The sequence below is a fragment of the Archocentrus centrarchus genome, chromosome 21 (assembly GCF_007364275.1).
Source record: "Archocentrus centrarchus isolate MPI-CPG fArcCen1 chromosome 21, fArcCen1, whole genome shotgun sequence".
Lineage (NCBI taxonomy): Eukaryota > Metazoa > Chordata > Actinopteri > Cichliformes > Cichlidae > Archocentrus > Archocentrus centrarchus.
In genome coordinates, this window is record NC_044366.1 from 4,192,402 (window position 1) to 4,213,351 (window position 20,950).

Sequence of the window (20,950 nt, forward strand, 5' to 3'; positions counted from 1 at the left end):
TCTGTGTTAAGCTTAGCCAGATGTTAATAAATATACAAATACTGTACACACACAGTAGATGGTTTTATATGGAAGCAATCTTGTGCCAGAAAAAGCAGTAGAATAAAAGTAAAAATATTTACTTATTTTTTGCCATATATATATATATATATATATATCCCAGGGGAAAAAGAGAGAGGGAGGATCTGTTTATGATATAGAATATTTTGTCAAAATTGTGAACTATCAAATCTAAAGTTCCACTGATATAATCACTTTTCATCTTAAATTATTTATTTATAAGTGTTTTTTTTAGAGTCATTTCATGATTGGCATTTTCCATCTCAAAGCTATTTAGTTAATAGAAGTCACCATTTTTAGATAGTATGTCAAATTTATGTCAAACTAAGTCAAAGTGCTATTAAAGTAATTGTAAAACTGAAAAGTCAAACTGGACTTAAGTTCTCGTATTTATAATACAAATTTGTTATTTCACAAACATTCTTAATTATTTTGACTCTCATACTTTTGACTTAGACAGTACAACGTTTTATTATTGTGATTATTTATTTATGTCCTTTATGAACTTTAATGTCATAAATAGGCCGCCATAGATCTGCTACGTCCACTATTCAAACTTTGAACGAAACACAAAGCAGTGCGCATGCGCGGTGGACTGACGCGTCGACAGTGTCAAACAGAGGGATGTGAAAATGATCGCAAACTGTGCGGATAAAGTCAGTGAGCGGACGAACAGCCGGCCGCAGCGGCAGTTCGGACACTTTTTGTGTTAACATCCAGCGAGTGCGGACTTTGTAGACTCCAGCTTCTCTTTTCTTGGGCTGAGGAAAATCGGTTTAAGTCACTTTTTAAGTGCCGTCGAGCTAAGTTAGCGACAGTTGAGCTAACCGGAGCTGATCGGCGGCGCGGTGACCCGGAGCTAACAGTAACACTAACATGTAACTGCGGCGGAGCGAGCACCGTAACGTTAGTTTGGGCCACTTTCACTGTCCGCCTCTCAGCTGCTCAGCGTTTGGCGGCGTTTTCAGCCGGGAAGCAGGGCCGAGGAGGAGTGGAAGATGTCTCGGAGGCGGCTGGACAGTCGCAGCGGACTCTCCGCCGGGCTGCTCGGCGAGATCCAGACCCCGATCACCACGGAGCCGCTGGAGAGTGTGTACGAGATCACCGGAGAGCTGGGCAGGTGAGTCCTCCAGACTACACCTGGGAGCTGTACCTGACACTGCACAGCCAGGGACTCAGTTTCTGTAGTAGAGATGACATTGTCACCACTTAACTTACAGGGTTACCACATATATATCTGTAGTACTGTATTTGTAGGGCACAGGTACAGAGAAGTGCTGTCAGCGGCACAGGCGGTGTCGTATCGACTGCTAATAGCATAAATGGGAAAATGAAATATCTCACAATCAGCAAAGCAAATGTCAGATGACATTAATAAAGTGGCTCTCTCCATGAGAGGACAGATGTTTCTCTGATGGACAGATGTGTCGCACTGTAAGAGCTATGAAGGATTTCCTGGATCTGATGTGACAGCGGAGCTGAATCACTGTGTTGGTGTTTATTTAGGGACAGTGCATATATTCTAGCAGCTGTAGCTTTTATCGGTGTTTATCCCAGTTGTATAGGAAAAATTAAAAACTGTCAATCAAGTGTAAAAACATGGCGCGTACTTGAATTTCCAGTTAGGTGCACGTCAGTGTTTTTCCAAGCATTTCTTTATTTGATTGTCACTGTTCTAACAAAGCCGAGCAAGAAGGCACACGCAGGTGTATGCACGCAGGTGTATGCATGCGGCTTAGCTCCCTGCTTTCCTGCTTGTTTCTTTAATGCGTGAGCTGGTCACAGTTTGGCTTCCAAAAAGCAGAAGTTAAGTAAAGACCTGACATTTTTAGTCCTTCCTGGTAATTACATTTAATTTAACTGCCAGGAATATTAGTGCTGAAGCAATGCAGCCCAGATGGAGCAGTTTATTGTCTATTTATATTATTGAGAATATGCGTTTACAGTTTGGGATTGAACTAAAGAGCATGTTTGTAAATTGTAACCACTGTTCCTCGGGTAAATCATCTTTCAATCTGCCCTCAGTGCGGGTAATATATTGGTTTAATAATGGCCTGCCCTTCAGAATGCAAGAATTTTCTAACATAGACTGGGAGGGACGTTTCAAACTATTGGACTGCCTGGCTAATAGGAAACTTTGCATTTGGAGATATTTAAAGTCCTAATTTCTTTAAAAGACATGAAATGATTGCTGTTGTAGAGATCAGACACATTAGCTACATCCTGAAAGTGAGCTGGACCAAAAACTGGAATAATTGTGCAGTCTCACATAAATACACACGAGCACTGTGCCGGGTCATTAATGTCTCGTTTAGAAAGGAGGTTTTCAGTCTTGCAGGTCTCTCGAGGTTCGCATCAGGCTACAGAGTAAAATGTGCTGTGAGTCTGAGGCTGTGATGTGCCTGTGGCATATATTTAACGCAGATAATAAATCCCACTTTAAGCAAAAAACAAATGCTGTAGATTGAAATTTACCAAAAGTGTTTCCTCTAGTTGGAAGATTGTGTAAACCTGAAGTGGCTACATGTGGTTATAAACTTTTTGAAGTGGTCGTGGAGCTGGATTGTGGTTGGAATTATACAGTAAACATTGTTCATAAATATTACATTTTCACATATCAAAGGGTCATATTTATTAATTAAATTTACCAAGTTGGCTTTCAACATGCAGCAAAATATGAGAAATATAAATGTTAGCGCATCCTGTGCCCTTTTACAACAGTTTCAAGAGGATAATTACTAATAATACCACAGTTTCCTGAATATAATAAATGTTGGTGCCCACCAAAGAGACTAAAATAACAGTAGACTCGTAAACATCTGTTAGCTAAGGTAACACATGAGTGCAGTCATCCTCCAAAGCCCAGCAGGAAAAGCCTGAAGCTGGGTTATAGTGAGTAAAACATGATTAGCTAAAATAAACATATCAGACTCATTTTAGAGCGTGGGCACAAACAGCTGGGACTGATCTCTAAAAAAAAAAAAACCCGAACAAATGTTTCCCTTTCTGTAACTGTAATGAAATACAGTCTAAAATCATTCCGCTGGACCAGGGCGAAGGTTTCAGACGCCATAAAGACAACCTTTGCCCTGTGCCAGACAACAGGAAGTATAATTTAATTTAGAAAACAGCCTGAGATCTTCACATAGATCTTACTGTTCTATATTCATTGACTTGACTGTCATTAGATGCATGTTTAAAATTTCCAGGCCACAGTAGAGTGGGTGAAACGTGTCACATTTAGGGTTTTTTCTAAATCATTTAACTTTCCAGACATTTGTACTCCTGTGTAGCACAGCTGGCATCTCCAAAATCTAAGCTTTTACCATCACAGGGGCTAAATGGGCCTTTTTAGCAGGCTGGTTCTGACTGATCTGTGCAACAGCTAAAATGAAACTAACCTGATCTCAACAAGAATTTCCAGGACTTTCACAGCATCGGGTATTTCCCAACTTTGTTTGTAATAAATCATATCTTATTAAGATTCTTAGGATTTAAGGCCTGAGTTCATATTCACAACAAGTAGCTGGATTTTAGCCTCTGCACAGAAAGGTGTAGTAGCTTTAATCTGCCCTAAACTGGCAGGTGGAGATTTTCAGAAAGTTGTGCAAAGGAGCTCTTACACCATGTCTGCAGTTTCCTTCTGATATTTCTGTTGTGTCAGTGACAGTATGGTGTAGTTGAAGCATTAAGTACTGACAGCTGGAGATGGTTTAATGTCAGTTCCTCATCCCACTTATTGAGATCATTTCTCACACTTTCAAAAGTCTCGAAGATTGAGGTGTGACTCAAAAAGAGCCGTGTTAATCCGTGGATGCATTCCTGCTGAAGCCACACCTAAAGTAACAGTTACCAGTTTTAACATTTACCGCGACACGAAAAGGAAATGCACAGAGAGAAATAAGAATCAAATAAGACCATAAAAACATAGATTAGCTATCCTTAATTTGTTGTTCCCTTAGATAAAGAAATTCCAAGGGAGATGTAGGATGAGGGTTAAATTATTGGGTGGAGACAAAATGCCAAATATGGCAGGAAAAAGACAGAGAAAAAGGATCAAACTTGAATCCGTGATGATTCATCCAAACATGAGGTTGGTAATTAATATGTCGCTGCATGGTTTGGATCCCTCACAGCGAAACAGTTCTGATCCTAATCTTAACGTCCACCCTGAAATCTTAGTCGGCTCACGAGCCAGGACACTTCTAATGTTCACTGTGACTTTTTAAACACTTAGCCGTGCTGCTCGTGAGTGTTAGTGCGAATATAAAACAGTTTAAACAAAGAAAAAAAAGACCCAAATCAGCTCAGCACGTTAAAAAGACGAGAGACACTTGAAACAGAGTCGATGCGTCATCATTTAATAAGCAGGTAGAAGGTTAAATAATAGAGGCTGAGGTTATACAGCATGAAAACAGAAAACAGTTATATGAATAAATATAAACTGTGTTTATTACTTTTCTGCATCTACTCCACAGACAGTATTTTTTTTTAGCATAAAGTGTTAATAAACAGGAAGAGCTGAGCCAATGTGCTACCTTGTCACATGAAGGATGATGCCTTGCATCATATTTAAGATAAAATAACACATCCCAAAATTTGGGAAATTCCTGCACTACAACCAAAACATTAAACACAACCTCTAACAGAATGGCTTAAACAAAGGAGGAACGCTCAGTAAGATAAATAAGACAAAACCAAATCGCTCAATAATACACAGAAGAAGGAGAGATAATGTCAGTGATCTGTGTGTTGGTACTGATACACCGACTCTTTCTGCTTTTGCTGGCTGAATAGCTCAGATCAAGTCATGCAGTGTAATGCACTTATGTTATTATTATTTGGACTCTGGCCTGTAAGTCTGACCAGGAGCTGTGACTCTACCGTACAACGGTGGGAAAATTTGAAGCCTCGGTATAAAAGGAGACCTTTGTCATATGTTTGTGTGCGACCATGGCAACCACGGACAGCTGATGATCATATCCCGACAAGCCCGAGGTGTGTTCGAAGTCACGATGTGTCAGGCAGAGCGTTAGCGTAGTCGGGGTTAGTCTGCAGGAGGAAGGAAACGAGCACATGTGGAAAGCAGACTTAAGAAAGCAGAACCGGCGCGGGCTACTTCTGCTCGCCGCTTTGTGATTTGTCTAAACAGGAAGTTCTGGTGTGAAATGTGTTAAAACCCACAGACTAGAACATGGCTGGCACATGGGTGTTAATCTTACATTTAAACAGTCATTTCTCAGCTATGACTAAACAAGGGTCTTTTCTCTCTGTCTGATCATTTATTTATGTGTCAGAATGAAAATGTCAGTTACATTTTTTTTATGAATGCTTCTGTTGGTTGTTATGGAATTAAAGACACATTAATCACCATTTTTCCATGTGCAGTATCAACTGAAATGACTGTCGTTGTTTAAAAAAAACAAACAAAAAAAAAACCACACCCAACTTTTTGGCAAGTCTCTTTAAAGGGGACTTCTTCTGTCATATCTTTTCTTCCATTGGTGGATGCTCATATTAAACATGGCCAAAGTTTCAAATATAATGTCAGTAATCCTGTGATGGCTCCAAACTCTGTTTCAGACCAGTTTTTCTGCTCCTGGCTCCATGTGATGTCATAGAGCGGGGATCTCCCTAACATGATTATTTCAGGTTCAACCCTGTTGTTTATGATGAGCAGCCAATCAGAAGAAAGATGTCTTAAAATGAGCGTGGAGCTGCACCGAGGCCCACCGTGAAATAAATAAGGGTTATTTTGAACAGTGAGTCATGCAGAGCTACTCAAAGAGTCGAAGAATGAAAATATAGAAGTGAGAGCCACAGGTTCCTTTTATTTTACTGTACATCTGTTTTTCATGTTAATTACTTTAAATCTTGTAGGCAGCTGCAGGTTAGCTGCTGAGCACCAAACATCAGAATCAGATGGTTTTGGTGTGGGGACGTTTCCTGGCTCGGTGTCGGCTTTTCAGCAGTAAATCTGCCAGAAATTGATTCTCCTAGAGAACCCAGAGAGGGCTGGTTATCTGAACAGCTGGTTATCTGAACAGCTGGTTATCTGAACAGCTGGTTCAGAACGGTGCTGCTCGGTTAGAGTGAAAAACAGAGAACATATTACCCCTGTACTGGCTGCCAGTACATTTTAGAATTCAATATAAGATCCTTTTACTTGCTTTTAAATGCCTACATGGCTCTGCTCCTTTTTATCTCTCTGAGCTTCTTGACCCATATACTCTGACTCGTTCGCTCAGGTCAGCTGACCAACTACTCCTGAGAGTACCTAGGTCAAAGCTTAAACTCAGAGGAGACAGAGCCTTCAGTATTGCTGCTCCTAAACTGTGGAATGACCTTCCATCATATATTAGGAGTGCTCCTTTACGATCTACTTTTAAGACTCTTCTTAAGACCCATTTTTACCGTTTGGCCGTTTGGAGTTAAGACTGTTGCTTTTAGCTTGTTCTGTGTTTTGTGAATGTACAAGTGTATTGATTGTACAGCACTTTGTTACAGTTCCTTTGTTTAAAGTGCTCTAAAAAAAATGTAATAAAGTAAAGTGAACAGCAGTTAAGAGATGAGCTTTAACCAAAGACTTTGTGTATTAAATCTCACAACAGAGACTAAATATGTCTAAAATAAAAACTTAATGACCTAAATAAGACAAGCGGTTACCATAGTCACAAGACATAGCAACAGGCTATTGGAAATGTACTGGCATTAGATAACACAAACAAACACACACGCACGCGCAGCCTTTTATCTAATGCACTTCTGTATTTGTATAACACCTTTATCACAAATAGATACTGCGTCACAAAGACTGGACAGCACATTAATCAGCATTTTCAACATAACTGCAACATGTTTATCATTAGTTTTATTTGAGTTGTATCGGGTAAAGTTAATAATAAGTCATGTTGGAGGCATTCAGCAGTCCAAATTAACATTACGCTGGATAATAACTCCAACCACAGACTCCATCGGGGGTTTTCCTGCACAGAAAAAAATGAAACTTTCTGTTTACGTCAAAGGAAAATCACCAGGACTGTGATAGAAATTATGCAAAAATAGCTTAAATAAACTTTTTGTTTTATAAAAGGGACAAAAATAAAATATAAATATAAAGATCTCTGTTTACTTGCCACCAAAGACCCGTTTTGAGCCTGAAAAAAAGGCTGTGCGTACATTTTTGTATATGTATGTATAAGAATATAGAGACCTTTTTTTAACTATCAGGCTGTAAACATGTTTATTTCTGCTGTAAAGTTTAACATGGGAGCCTCCTGTGGACGTCAGAGGAACTGCATTCTTTGGCACTTCACAGCTCTGGAGGTTTCCACTTAAACCAAATACAATCTGCTGCAGCTTCACCCGAGCACTTCCTGTTTAATCCATATCCAAATATCAAACTTCAGTTTGTGTATTTTTGTCCTGTTTGCTTTTTGTTCCTCTCAGGGGGAAGTTTGCTGTGGTGAAGCGGTGTGTGGAGAAAGCCACGGGGAAAGTGTTTGCTGCCAAGTTCCTAAAGAAGAGGAGGAGAGGTCGCGACTGCCGAGCAGAGGTCATCCACGAGATGGCCGTCCTGGAGATGGCGCGTAACAACCCCCGAGTGGTCAACCTGCACGCCGCTTACGAGACAGATCACGACATCGTCTTAGTGCTGGAATAGTGAGTTTTTAATTTTATATTTGATGCATCTTATTTAATTCATCTTCTCGCCTTTAGCGCTTCTGTTTTCCACAAACACGCCAAATCAGCAGTGAGCTCCTGTAAACACCTGTATGAGGGCAGAGTCCTGTTTGTCCAGTCTCAAGGAGCAGACACATTAACACACAGCTCATCCTTCATAACAGGTTTATCAGGAATTGTTTGAAGCCTAAAGGAACACGCTGGAAGCTTGAGCTGAAGGTGACCTGGGCTGGCATCCTCTTCCTCCTGACCTCTTAACCTTTCCTGTTTAAAGATCTTTTCAAACGAACCTCGCGTCCTTTGTCTGCGCCGCCATTTGTCTTTTTGTACAATCAAAACAGAAACTGCAAGATTAGAATTAAGAATACATGCAGGCTTGTTGAAGTGAACTGCTCTGCTTTTTTCTGGCCACACCTGTAATAGTCACTGGAGACACTTTAATCCCTTCTGAAGGGCAGAGACGGCACAAACAGCTCACTTTGTTGATCTAAGACTGTGGATTTTTTTTAAAAAAAGGCCAGTTTCAACCAACTCCAACGTTAAACTCTGAAAGTGGAAACTCAGGAGTTAGATCAATTCACTCTGAGTGCGCTCAGCCCGAGTTAAGATCGGGCTTTCATAATGAGATAAATCTATCATCAGTGGATCACCAATGCCAAGATTCACCATGGCAACGTGTAAATAAAGAGCAGAGCCTCCTTTTTAATGCAGTGATGATAGGAGTATGGATGAGTTTCAGTGTGGAGCCAAGGCGTTTCCATCTTAGTCACTGAAGGCCGACAGACCAGTTGGGAAAAATGTGGATTTCCTGGGCTGCGTGGCTGGAAGCAGGTGAAATCGGTGCTGCACCGGAAACCTCCCTGCAGGTGCTTGTTGTGGTTGGTGTAGAAAGCTGCTCGCTGAGCCACGGTAAAACTGTGGAAAGTGTGATGCTAACCCAAAATAGAGACTCTTTCCTTTCAAAGTAAAAGCTGTTTCTGTGATATAGTGAAGAACAAGTTTCAAAGAGTATTGATCAACTTCTTCCATTGATCCAGGAGAAAGTTGGTGACAGTCTCTCATTTTCCAGCATGATGGCGCTCCTCGTTAGAGACCAGCAAATGAATATTTTGGATCCATGAGTCATAAAACTGATAGTGAAGATTGTTTTTACTGCTCTGTTTTTTTTTTTTTTCATGCAGGATTTGCATGCAAACTATTCTGTAATAGCCACAAATAACAAGGAAATGCAAAGGTTTGTTACATAGCACAGCACAGAGTCATTGTGGGTTGATTGTGTCACAGCAGTCTAAAGTTAGAAAGATGCAGATTTTAGATTTTATTGTGTTTTTAATAAATGCACAATCTCTGGTGACTGTTGTTTCTGCCCGTACTTTAAAGACAGTGTGCATGTTAAATATGATGAATGAACTTGGGCGATGTTAAAGCTCTAATATGAGCTTTAACGTCGACTGTTGTGAACGAGGAAACGAAGCCGAGCATCATTCAGCTGCTTCAGGTGAAGCAGGAGGAGGAAACCTGCAGTAAGCAGGAGAAGAAATCCCAGGATTTCCTTCACCTCAGGATTAAACTCACTGCTTTCTAGAACAGCACCCAGATCATAATCCAGCATCTATGCAGTCTATCGGTGCCTCCATCTGTTTAGAAATGCCTTTACATGCATCCAGTCCAGTTTCTGCTTTCTCAGTTTCTCCGGCTCATGCTGGAGTTTTTCATTTCTCCGTCCTCGAGTATTTTTAGCCATTTATCTCTCATCTCTTTGCTTTCCATCAGAATTCTTCATGCTTGATGAGGAACACGCTGTCATTACACACTAAGCTAAAATCCAAAACTAGGTGCAGCAACTATAAACTAGAAATTAGGGCTAAATTTTGGAGCTTTTACATACTTACAAAACTAAGTTTTATTGAGACTGGGATCCAACATCCATCCAGGATGGGTAGGTCCAGTAGGTTTGAGTTTTAAAGCTGGTAATCTTCATTAATTTATATAATGCTGGGTAGCTTCATCTATAATAAAATACCACCATTTATTTTTATATTCATAGTTTTAATCAGCAGCCTCCTCGTGGCTACAATAAATAAATGTTAAAAAAATCATAATTTTGTTTAAAAGTACCATTTAAAAATTTACATTTGCAAAGAGACTGAACTAAAATTAATCAATAAAAACACAAAGATGGAAATCGTATCATTCAAGGGTTGAGTGGGAAGAAGAATTCCAGATTGGGAAAGGGGCCATGACAGTCTGAATTTGGGGAATGTCTGGAACTAAATCTGCAGAGTAATTAGCCGCTAAAGCTTGAAAGTGAGTGTAGTGGAGGACACCTCAGACCCACCTTAGGGCTCACCCCTGGATGTCCTTGAGCTTTACCTCCGTCTAAAACAAGCCAGTTATTACAGCTTTTTTTCTTTTTCACCTTTAAGCTTGTTCTTAACTCTTACTGGCGATTTACCTGTGAAAGTCTGGTTGCAATTACAGTAACAAGGTTTTCAGTTCAAACTCAGAGACAGCTGATTAGAAGCCCTGGTTATCTGAGCTGTAGTAAAACTTTGTACCCTTTTAGGGCTCCAGTCTGTATCTGCAGTGTTTTTACAGTGACTAAGCAGGAAGGAGGTTCCTGTCTTGCTCAATTAAACCTTGCCAGAACACGCAGGATCAAACCTGTGTCCCTCTGGCTGTGGGCTGGCCACTGAAACCACCGCGCCACCCTGTAATCCATAAATGCATTTCTGTTTTCGTCTGTGGAAAATCACACACACACACACACACAGCCCCGTGTTTCATATTTCACTAGACATTTCTTCTGGTTTCCTCTTCATGCAGCGCGGCCGGCGGAGAGATATTTGACCACTGTGTTTCTGAGGAGCTCCTGCCTGAGGCCCAGATCATCCGCCTGATCAGGCAGACACTGGAGGGAGTCCACTACCTCCACCAGAGGAACCTGGTCCACTTAGACCTCAAGGTATTCACACACACACACACATCCAACCAAAGTGAATCTATTTTTAAAGGTTTGCTCACCTCACCACAGACTTAACTTTAAGTCCTTGGGCGTTTCCTTTTTTAAAGCACTCAAAATCCCAAATTCCTATTTTGATGCCACAGTTAAGCCCAGAATCAGGATTACAGGTGGAAACAGAGCCTGCAGCGGCAGCGGGGTGTGGAGGGGGTTTGTTGCTGCGACATCTGGGTCAGACCAGTGAGTGTCCCCCACCTGGTTTGAATAACCTGCACCGGAAACAAGCACTGGTACCCTGGATGTTTGATCTATGAGAAGATTTCATGTGCTTATCCCCTGTTTTTATGAGGGGCTTCAAGTAAATCAGGTGGGGTCAGGTGGAAACTTTTCCAGATCTGACTGATTTCTAATAGGGAATGACCAAATGCTAGCAGACGCCTTTTCTTAATACTTTACTCATACGAGGGTTTTTCCATGTCAGCATAAAGCTGTCATCACTGTCAGACACAGCTGTTACATGACAAACAAAAAAATATATATTATATTTTCCTAAAATCAGTTATGGTGGGCGTGAGGGACCAAGCTGGTTAGATCTTAGGAACACACAAGATTGTTTGACAAAGTGAGTTTTTTACTGGGCCCTTTAAACTCAGGCCTGATCATAAAGTGATGAACCACAGTGACACAGCAAGTTAGCTATGCAAACAAAGGCAAACCGAGCGAACCCAACAAACAAAGGAGAACTTAAGTACTTGCTGGCATCAGTGCATTCACTGTAAACGAGCACATTTTCAGCTTCCATGTGTGCAGGTTTGGTCTTAAATTTCATTTAAAGTCTTATTCATACACTGATTACAGTGCAGTCCCATACTAAACGTACTCAGCCTGTTTTGTAGAGAGTGATGCAATCACAATAGTCGTGGTTGTACAGCTGGTGTATTTAATTAAATAACAGTGCAGAGACAGCATTCATCAGAAGGTGGGTTTTGCAATCAGAAGTGAGTTTTGTCCCTCGAGCACTTCCTGCTTTCACTGTGTTCCCTCTCCGCCTCTCTCAGCCGCAGAACATCCTCCTGACCAGCCTGTTGCCTCCTGGAGACATAAAGATCGTGGACTTCGGCCTGGCACGCAGACTGGGAGCGGTCGGAGAGCTCAGAGAGATTCTTGGCACACCTGAATACGTGGGTAAGGTGACGCTCATAAAACAAAGATCCCAGTTAACTGTGGGCTCTTTCTGGTTTATTAACAAACATTTCACACTTCCTTAAAGAAAACTGTCATTCACATCATGTCATGCAGTAATAAAATGTACATGTTGTGTAAGAAGGGATCGTGCATTCTTACTTCTTACTCAACATGTACTTTTTCCTATGCCAGCTCCAGTGAGAGTCGATGGGTGACGCATCTGAAATATATGAAAGAAAACAAGTCATGAAATAATCCAAGAAATTACTCACAGTCTTGACTGACAGCTGACTTTTACTTTTTCTTCTTCGCTTTCACGTTCAGCTCCAGAGATCCTCAACTATGAGCCGATCACAACAGCGACTGACCTTTGGTGAGTCTGTCTGATTTAACCCATTACACCCTTAAACTGGCTGTGCCATCATGGGAGAGTCACCCTTTTTAGAACTAACACATCATTACGAGGTTATTTTCTGTCTTACTGACATTTTGGAAGGTTGGTAGGAGCGGTGGCTGTAGCCCAGAGGGTGGAGGGTTCTTCAGCGTGAGTAGGGTCGTTGCACTGATCAGAAATAGAAAAGCAGAGCTGCAGAGGAGCAGCTATCGCTACTTATGTCTGTGTAGATTCTCAGTTATCCAGGTCATAGTAGTCTCTGGAGCTTGAAAAAGGCGACTGGACTTCTTTTTGTTTCTTGAAGACGTTTCACCTCTCATCCGAAAGGCTTCTTCAGTTCTCAACCAAATGGTGGAGAGACCCAGGTATTTAAACCCCTGTGGGCGTAGTCCCCTGGAGGTGGTTATGACCCTCTATTGATCATGTGCTGGAACACATGTGCCCAGGTGTGAAGGGGGCGTGGGTCATATTTAATCAGTGGTTTCAGTTGAAACCAACTTAGGACTCCGCTCCATTGTTTCCTGTGGCCTATTGAGGTCACTGGAACAAAGGTGTGAATGGGGGTTGAGACGTCTGGGAAGGGAGCTCAGGACAGCACTGTAAGCGGGGGAAAGTTGGTGACGTAATCCACCTCCTCTGTTCAATGATGGTTGTTCACAGTGGACATAGATGGCTTCTTTCACTCCTCTTTCAAACCATCTGTTTTCCCTGTCCAGAATGTGGACATTGGCATCCTCAAAAGAGTGCCCTTTTTCCTTCAGATGCAGATGTACTGCTGAATCTTGTCCTGTCGAGGTGGCTCTTCTATGTTGTGCCATTCGTTTGTGAAGAGGCTGTTTGGTTTCACCAATGTAGAGGTCCGAGCACTCTTCACTGCACTGAACAGCATACACTACATCGCTGATCTTGTGTTTGGCGGGTTTGTCCTTGGGATGAACCAGTTTTTGTCTTAGGGTGTGACTTGGTTTGAAGTATACTGAGATGTCATGCTTGGAGAAAATTCTTCTGAGTTTCTCTGACAAGCCTGACACATATGGGATGACAATGTTGTTCCTCTTGTCCTTCCCATTCTCTGTAGTTTGTGTTTGGCCTTCATTCCTGTGCATCTTAGCTGATTTGATGAAGGCCCAGTTGGGGTAACCGCATGTTTTGAGGGCTTTCTTAATGTGTGTGTGTTCCTTATGCTTCCCTTCTGCCTTAGAGGGAACACTTTCCGCACGGTGTTGTAGGGTCCTGATCACCCCAAGTTTGTGTTCCAGAGGGTGGTGGGAGTCAAAGAGGAGATACTGGTCTGTGTGTGTGGGCTTCCGGTAAACTTCAATGTTGAGGCTTCCATCTTCCTCGATAAGCACCGCACAGTCCAGGAATGGTAACTTGTTATCTCTGGTGTCCTCCCTGGTAAAACGTATGTATTTATCCACTGAGTTAATGTGACGAGTGAAGGCTTCTACTTCTCGGGTTTTGATTTTGACCCAGGTGTCATCTACATATCTGTACCAGTGGCTAGGTGCCGTCCCTTTGAAAGAACCAAGAGCTTTACTTTCCACTTCCTCCATGTAAAGGTTGGCTACAATGGGAGACACTGGGGAGCCCATGGCACATCCATGCTTCTGTCTGTAGAATCCATCATTGTATTTAAAATATGTTGTGGTAAGGCAGAGATCTAAAAGTGCACAAATCTGATCTGGGGTGAAGGTGGTTCTGTTCAGTAAGGAATCGTCTTCCTGTAGTCGTCTTCTGACGGTCTCCACTGCCTCAGTTGTAGGTATGCAAGTGAAAAGTGAAACCACATCAAAGGACACCATGGTTTCATCTGGATCCAGTACAAGATTCTGGACCTTGTTAGTAAAATCTGTAGAGTTTTCAATGTGGTGGGGTGTGATGCCAACAAGCGGGGATAAGATGGTGGCGAGGTGTTTGGAAATGTTGTAGGTGACCGAGTTTATACTGCTGATAATGGGTCGAAGTGGGACTCCTTCTTTGTGGATCTTTGGGAGTCCATAAATGCATGGAGTGGCTTCTCCAGGGTACAGGCGGTAGTAAGTGGGGCGGTCAATGGCTTTTTCCTTTTCAAGTTGTTGCAGGCAGCAAACAACTTTTTTCTTGTAGTTGCTTGTGGGATCACGTCTCAAGACCTCATAAGTATTGTTGTCACTGAGGAGTGTAGTAATTTTGTTGTGGTAATCCGATGAATTCAGCACAACCGTGCACCTCCCCTTGTCGGCTGGCAGTATGGTGATGTTTTGATCCTTGCTTAGGGCTGTGATGGCCTTCTTCTCCTGAATGGTGAGGTTGGATGGAGGAAGTCTTGCACTGGAGAGAGTGGCTGAAACTTTCATCCTGATCTGTTCTGCTACAGGATGAGAAAGTTTGTTATTCCTTATAGCGGTTTCTGTTGCTGTGATGACGTCTACTATAGGAAGCTGTTGTGGGGCTATGGCAAAGTTGAGTCCTTTGGCTAGCACATTTTCTTCTGGTTTGGTGAGGACCCTGTCTGATAGGTTCTTCACCCACTTTCCTTGGTTTCCATTGCTTATCGTGTCGTCCTGTTTGTTAACAGATGAATGGTATGCCTTGGTTTGCAGAGTTTGAAATTTACGTAGTTGTCTTTCCTTGCCTTTGATGTGTTGTGCGAGCTGGGCTTTGTCCACAAATGTAGAAACTTCTTCTGCGATGGTGTGAGGTAAGAGTGATGAGAGTTTCTGCTGAGTCTGGTGGATTTTGTTCTGGAGTGCATCTATGGTGAAATGGACCTGTCTTATCCTTTCACTTAAAAGGTGGTTCTGTGCTCTCCATAGAATTTGGTCAGCTCTATGTCCTTTTACTGTGGACCCAAGGTGCAAACTCTTGGGAACCAGTCTGGACTGTCTGCATCTCAAGTTGAAACGAAGGTGGTTCCTGTAGTCCGCTAGCTTTCTTGAGTCCCTTTCATACTCCCGCACCAATTGAAGGGTGTTCCTCCCAAAGTGCAAGGCAATATGTCTGTGTAGATTCTCAGTCATCCAGGTCATAGTAGTCTCTGGAGCTTGAAAAAGCTCAGAATCAGCTAAGATGCACAGGAATGAAGGCCAAACACAAACTACAGAGAATGGGAAGGACAAGAGGAACAACATTGTCATCCCATATGTGTCAGGCTTGTCAGAGAAACTCAGAAGAATTTTCTCCAAGCATGACATCTCAGTATACTTCAAACCAAGTCACACCCTAAGACAAAAACTGGTTCATCCCAAGGACAAACCCGCCAAACACAAGATCAGCGATGTAGTGTATGCTGTTCAGTGCAGTGAAGAGTGCTCGGACCTCTACATTGGTGAAACCAAACAGCCTCTTCACAAACGAATGGCACAACATAGAAGAGCCACCTCGACAGGACAAGATTCAGCAGTACATCTGCATCTGAAGGAAAAAGGGCACTCTTTTGAGGATGCCAATGTCCACATTCTGGACAGGGAAAACAGATGGTTTGAAAGAGGAGTGAAAGAAGCCATCTATGTCCACTGTGAACAACCATCATTGAACAGAGGAGGTGGATTACGTCACCAACTTTCCCCCGCTTACAGTGCTGTCCTGAGCTCCCTTCCCAGACGTCTCAACCCCCATTCACACCTTTGTTCCAGTGACCTCAATAGGCCACAGGAAACAATGGAGCGGAGTCCTAAGTTGGTTTCAACTGAAACCACTGATTAAATATGACCCACGCCCCCTTCACACCTGGGCACATGTGTTCCAGCACATGATCAATAGAGGGTCATAACCACCTCCAGGGGACTACGCCCACAGGGGTTTAAATACCTGGGTCTCTCCACCATTTGGTTGAGAACTGAAGAAGCCTTTCGGATGAGAGGTGAAACGTCTTCAAGAAACAAAAAGAAGTCCAGTCGCCTTTTTCAAGCTCCAGAGACTATCGCTACTTAATTTCTCACTTCCAGCATGATGAGGAAGTAATGTAACCGTAATGTAAACGTAAGATGCGCACACAGACCAGGGACCACAGAAAGTGACATTCTGCAACTTCAAGCAACTATGGCCGACAGGAAGTGGACAGGACCAAAGTTGAGGACCAAAGATCTCAACTTCCATCCGAGTGACTGAAACGACTACCACTGACAGTGAGGAATACTGTTGATTGACATTTGACCTAGCAGTAAATACATTAGAGGCAACCGGAGCCGGGAATGTCTGCAAGCGTCCGGCCATCAGCTTCAAAGCACGACGAGCAAATCGCTTCAGTGCGTACGCGGCTTAATTTTGTGAAGATTTCACAAAAGATGCCCAGTTTTCTCCAACGATGAAGAATCGTTCCAAAAATCCTTGCATCCAGATCCTGGAAGTTATTCCAGGTTGGGCCAGACCAATTTTTTCCAGACTAATCCAGCTAACAAACCTCTGTGGTGGTGGTAAAGATTCCTCGATGTTCAGACCTGGCAGGCTGCTGGGCTCATCTCAGGGAACATGTGCTGGATGCTGATCCCTTAACAATTTGGAAACTGGTGAAATCATCATACATGATACACTGAATGTTTCAGAGCAGCAGAAATAAATGGACACGCTGCAGACTTTGACTTCAGCTGGAGATCATCTTAATGGCCTGCGGCAGCCAGAATCCCTGGTAGACGTAAAAGCATCTGTTCTTCCTGGAGTTGAGCAAACCTCGCTCTGGCCTGGTGTGACGGAGACAACGAGATTACTGTTTGTCCAAGTTCTCCGAAGCGTCTCGAATCCACAGAGCAAAACATTGTTTGCGTTTGTGGAGCTGTGACTGAATTTGGAGATCATTCTTTTTTGGGCGGGGGGGGGTGAAAATGTAAAATATTCATTTGTGGTGATTTGAAAGAATCGGTTTGTTGTCGACTTCTGAGGACACACACAGCCTTATTTTAAAAACATCACAAACTGGACCTGAAAGTGAAGGTGATCTTTGGCAGGGTGGGTATTAATTTAACACTTCCCACTCCTGTGGTGGCAAAAATGATGAGAACGGAGCATGTTTGTTGTTTTCTGAGATTATTTCAGATCAGTTGCCCCAGTGTTATTTACCCCCAGACTCTCCATGTTCTGATGCATCGTGTGTGTGTGTGTGTTTCTCAGGAGTGTGGGTGTTATCACCTACATGCTGGTGACGGGCGAGTCTCCGTTTGCTGGGGATGACAAGCAGGAGACGTATCTGAACGTGTCCCAGGTCAACGTGGACTACAGCAGGGAGACCTTCTCCAGGGTGTCCGAGCTCGCCATGGACTTCATCCGAAAGCTGCTGGTCAAAGTGCCCGAGTGAGTAAACATGTGTGCGTGTGTGAGCATCACTCCCACTTCCACTTAACAGAGAGATGAAAATGAAAATGTTCATCATGACAGATGTTTTTCTGTCTCACGTCATGTTTTATTTTAGAGCATTTTCACTGGTGTGTGAAGGATTCACTCATCAGGCAGCAAGCTGAGCGTAACGACATGCATCCACAAAAAAAACTGCTGATGAAAATAGTTAACTTATAAAGGAAGAAATGTGGTTGAAAGATATTTTCTCTGAGCTGCTTTTTAATACATCAGAAAAACACAAAGATTTAGATTGAGTGTCCGGTGAAAACCGGTGAAACACCAACAGCTGCCAGCAGTTATTCCAGAGGTTTAGCTCTCTGCCACGCATGCGTCTAATCGTTGGACTTTCTGTGTTTCGACCGCAGGGACCGACCCAGCGCTGTCGACTGTATGAGCCACCCCTGGCTGTGGCAGCAGCCGCAGATCTGCATGAGCCCGGACCCCGCCGCCGCCGCCGCCTTCCGCACCAGGAGCTGCGGCGCCAAGTGGGCGGCCCCGCCCGAAGACCCCGAAGACAAGGAGAACTTCCTGGAGTCTCCCCACTCTTACACAAAAAGGTTTCGCTTCGAGGAGGAGACGCTCGCTGCTGTGGACGGTGACTTTTGAAGCTATAAAATAAAGAGGAGGAGGATGAAGAGGCAGCAGCGGTCGCTTCTTCCTCTGAGCTTTTAAATGGTTTTAAGTCTCCTGGAAACCAGCAGCGTGCCGCCCACCACTCACCAGTCTGTTTATACTGATCCACTCAAACCAAAGATAACCGGCTAAACTCCGATGTGTTGCTGTTCAAACTGTACAGTCTGTCTCAGTTAACGGGGTGTGTTTAAGCTCATATTTAATTTCCTGTCACTGTTGATCTGCGTTTGAAGGACTGCATGAAACCTGCTCTGTGCTGATGAAGGCCACTCCTGAGGACTTCCAGGGAAATCTATGCAACACATCTGGATTGTTTGCCTTTAAATCACCCGGAGCTGCGTTTAGTTGCACTTGTGCTTCAGCAGAAATGTGAGATGTGGAGATTAGCACCTCTGCTATGAGGAAGTGAGATCATGTCTTTATTTGCATGTTTAAAAGAGGCAGCAGCTTATTGTGAGAAACCAGTTTCAGGTTTCTGTTTGTACATAAAACTCGCCGCTGCCCGTGTCAGGGTCGTTTCTCCATGACATTAAAGTCAGATAGCAGCCACATTCAGGCCTGATCGGACCTGCTTCTAGCACTTATGGCTCAGTTACAGCAGCTGCTGTGTGGGCCAGATGTGGTACAGGGTTAGGGTGAGGGTCGTTTCACATCTGGCTTGTGTAAGGTTGCTTGTTGCTGAGTTACTGCCAGATGTGGGCCACACATTCCTTATTACTGCTGCAGATAAATCCTTCAAAAGTGGATACAAGTAACAAAATTAGTGTGTTTGTCCCTCTGGAGCTCAATTAGCAACTTAAATTTTCCTTTTTCCAGCTCAGTAATCGGATATTTTACCACAAAGGTTCAACCACTGGATTCATTTCAGGGGTTTTCCTCTGGTTTCTGTGAGGAAGTCAAATTCAACATGAATATAAATGTTCGCACTCCTACAGAGCTTAAAAAAAAAAACCACGAGAATTTAAATATGAAACAATAGAAAATCTGCAATGAAGCGTTTATCAATGTCAGTATTTTAGAGTCGGGCTTCTTCTGCCAAAGTTGGATTATCAGTGAGCACCCCACACACACACACACACACACACGCCTGTATCCACTAGTGAAAGATTTTCCTGCACGTTTGCCTTTTAACTTGATGTCAGCGTTTGATTTCCTCCCTGTGTGCTTCACATCGAGGGTTAAAAGTAGCTCAGGTTCTTATAGAAAGCTCCTTTTTAATAACTTAACAATCCACCTCTCAGTGTTGATCTGTCTTTAGGTTATTATGAAATTTCTGGCTGCAGTAAAAGCGTGAAATATAAAGGGATGAGTCAGCCACACCCGCACTTACTCAAACCATTTCCTCCCTGAGCTGCGAGTTCCTCTTAGAGGAGAAACTTTAGCACTTAGTTTGTGCCGAGGCCTCAGCCTGCCTTCAGCTCGAGCTCCTGCAGTCCTCCGCAGGTCCGGGTGCCTCGAGATCTCATCTCAGGGCTGCTGCTCACTCTGTTTTCTATTCTTAATGTTATTCTCACAAGCTGATTATTATTATTATTATTATTATTATTATTGTTGTTATTTATGTGCTGGACTTCTATTTTTTATGTAAATAATGTGCTCACGTGTCTTATAAGCAGAGATTCAGGTGACGAAAGCGAGGATTAGTCTTTGAGGTGGTTCGGGGAAGTGAAGTAAAGTGGGGAAACAGAGGTGTCAGATGGGTTTTAGAGAGGAAGGAGGTGATTAAACAGGAAGCGTGATTATGGGAAGAAGTATGTCCTGATGGTTGTGAAAAAGTTGTGATGCTGTAGAGAGGTGATGATGAGAAAGTAGGGATGATGATTTCACCGTCGGCGAGTCGAGGTGCCACCAACAACAAATCCTGACCTCAGAAAGCGGCAGCTCTTAACCTCCAGAGAAAACATTCCTCTGGTCTTATTTTTAGGTGCCAAACCCGAACGGGACCACACTGTGTGTTTGTTGTTGCTGTCAGCACAAAGGCCTCTGTGTGTGTGGGAGGCTGGGCCGTGCTGTCGTCCTTTAAAACTGGAACGCCACACTGTAAACGAGCGGACTGATGTCAGGCGATTGGAGCTGCTGTAAAGGAAATAAGCTTGAACCTGACGAGTCTGTCTGCTCTGAGAATAAAAGATTAGGAGGTTGATGAATCTGCGGGGCAGATGGGTTTGACGTCATTTTGGTGCAGATGCCCGATTGGACCATTGTCTCAGACTTGTGCTGTAACCGCTGTCGTTTTTGTACAGCTGCTGTTGTTCTCGTCACTCGGCGGCCTCGGCGTGTGCGAGCGCTCTTTGTGTGAGCGCCGCTGATGTCACTCAGCGTTCCTCTTTGTTGTCTTGAGACTGAAGGATTACTGTATGTCAGAGTGATACCAGCCACAAGCACAAATAAATGTCAATCTACCTTTATTCTGCTTTTTATGATTTTTATTATTAATGTATGAGCGTTCTGATTGCATCTGAAATTACTAAGAAAATTATTTGTATTCTGATTAGCTTCAGGCTAATGTTAGGCGTCACAAAACAAACTGGAAAAGCTCATTAAAGACTGTAGAAAATAAAGTGTGTGTGTCCTCTGTTGATCGTTTCCAGCTCCACGCTGCCCCCTGCTGCTCCTGCAGAGCTGAGAGTTCATGCAGGGAACAGTGTCAGTGAGTACCAGAAAACAGTAACTCGTTAAAGGGGCCCCTAAAAACTATGTTTAAAAAAAAATGTAGAGGT

The 20,950-nt window shown here is 43.1% G+C and overlaps 1 protein-coding gene across 1 annotated transcript; it reads left to right on the forward strand.

Annotated features, from left to right (window-relative positions):
• The first annotated feature begins 660 nt into the window (after positions 1 to 660).
• stk17b (serine/threonine kinase 17b (apoptosis-inducing)) lies at positions 661 to 20,777 on the forward strand. Its single transcript, XM_030758008.1, has 7 exons — positions 661 to 1,180; positions 7,510 to 7,722; positions 10,570 to 10,708; positions 11,764 to 11,890; positions 12,215 to 12,263; positions 17,373 to 17,552; positions 17,963 to 20,777. Exons 1-7 carry the CDS (start codon positions 1,059 to 1,061, stop codon positions 18,201 to 18,203), a joined length of 1,071 nt encoding a protein of 356 aa, XP_030613868.1. The 5' UTR covers positions 661 to 1,058; the 3' UTR covers positions 18,204 to 20,777.
• The last annotated feature ends 173 nt before the right edge of the window (positions 20,778 to 20,950 follow it).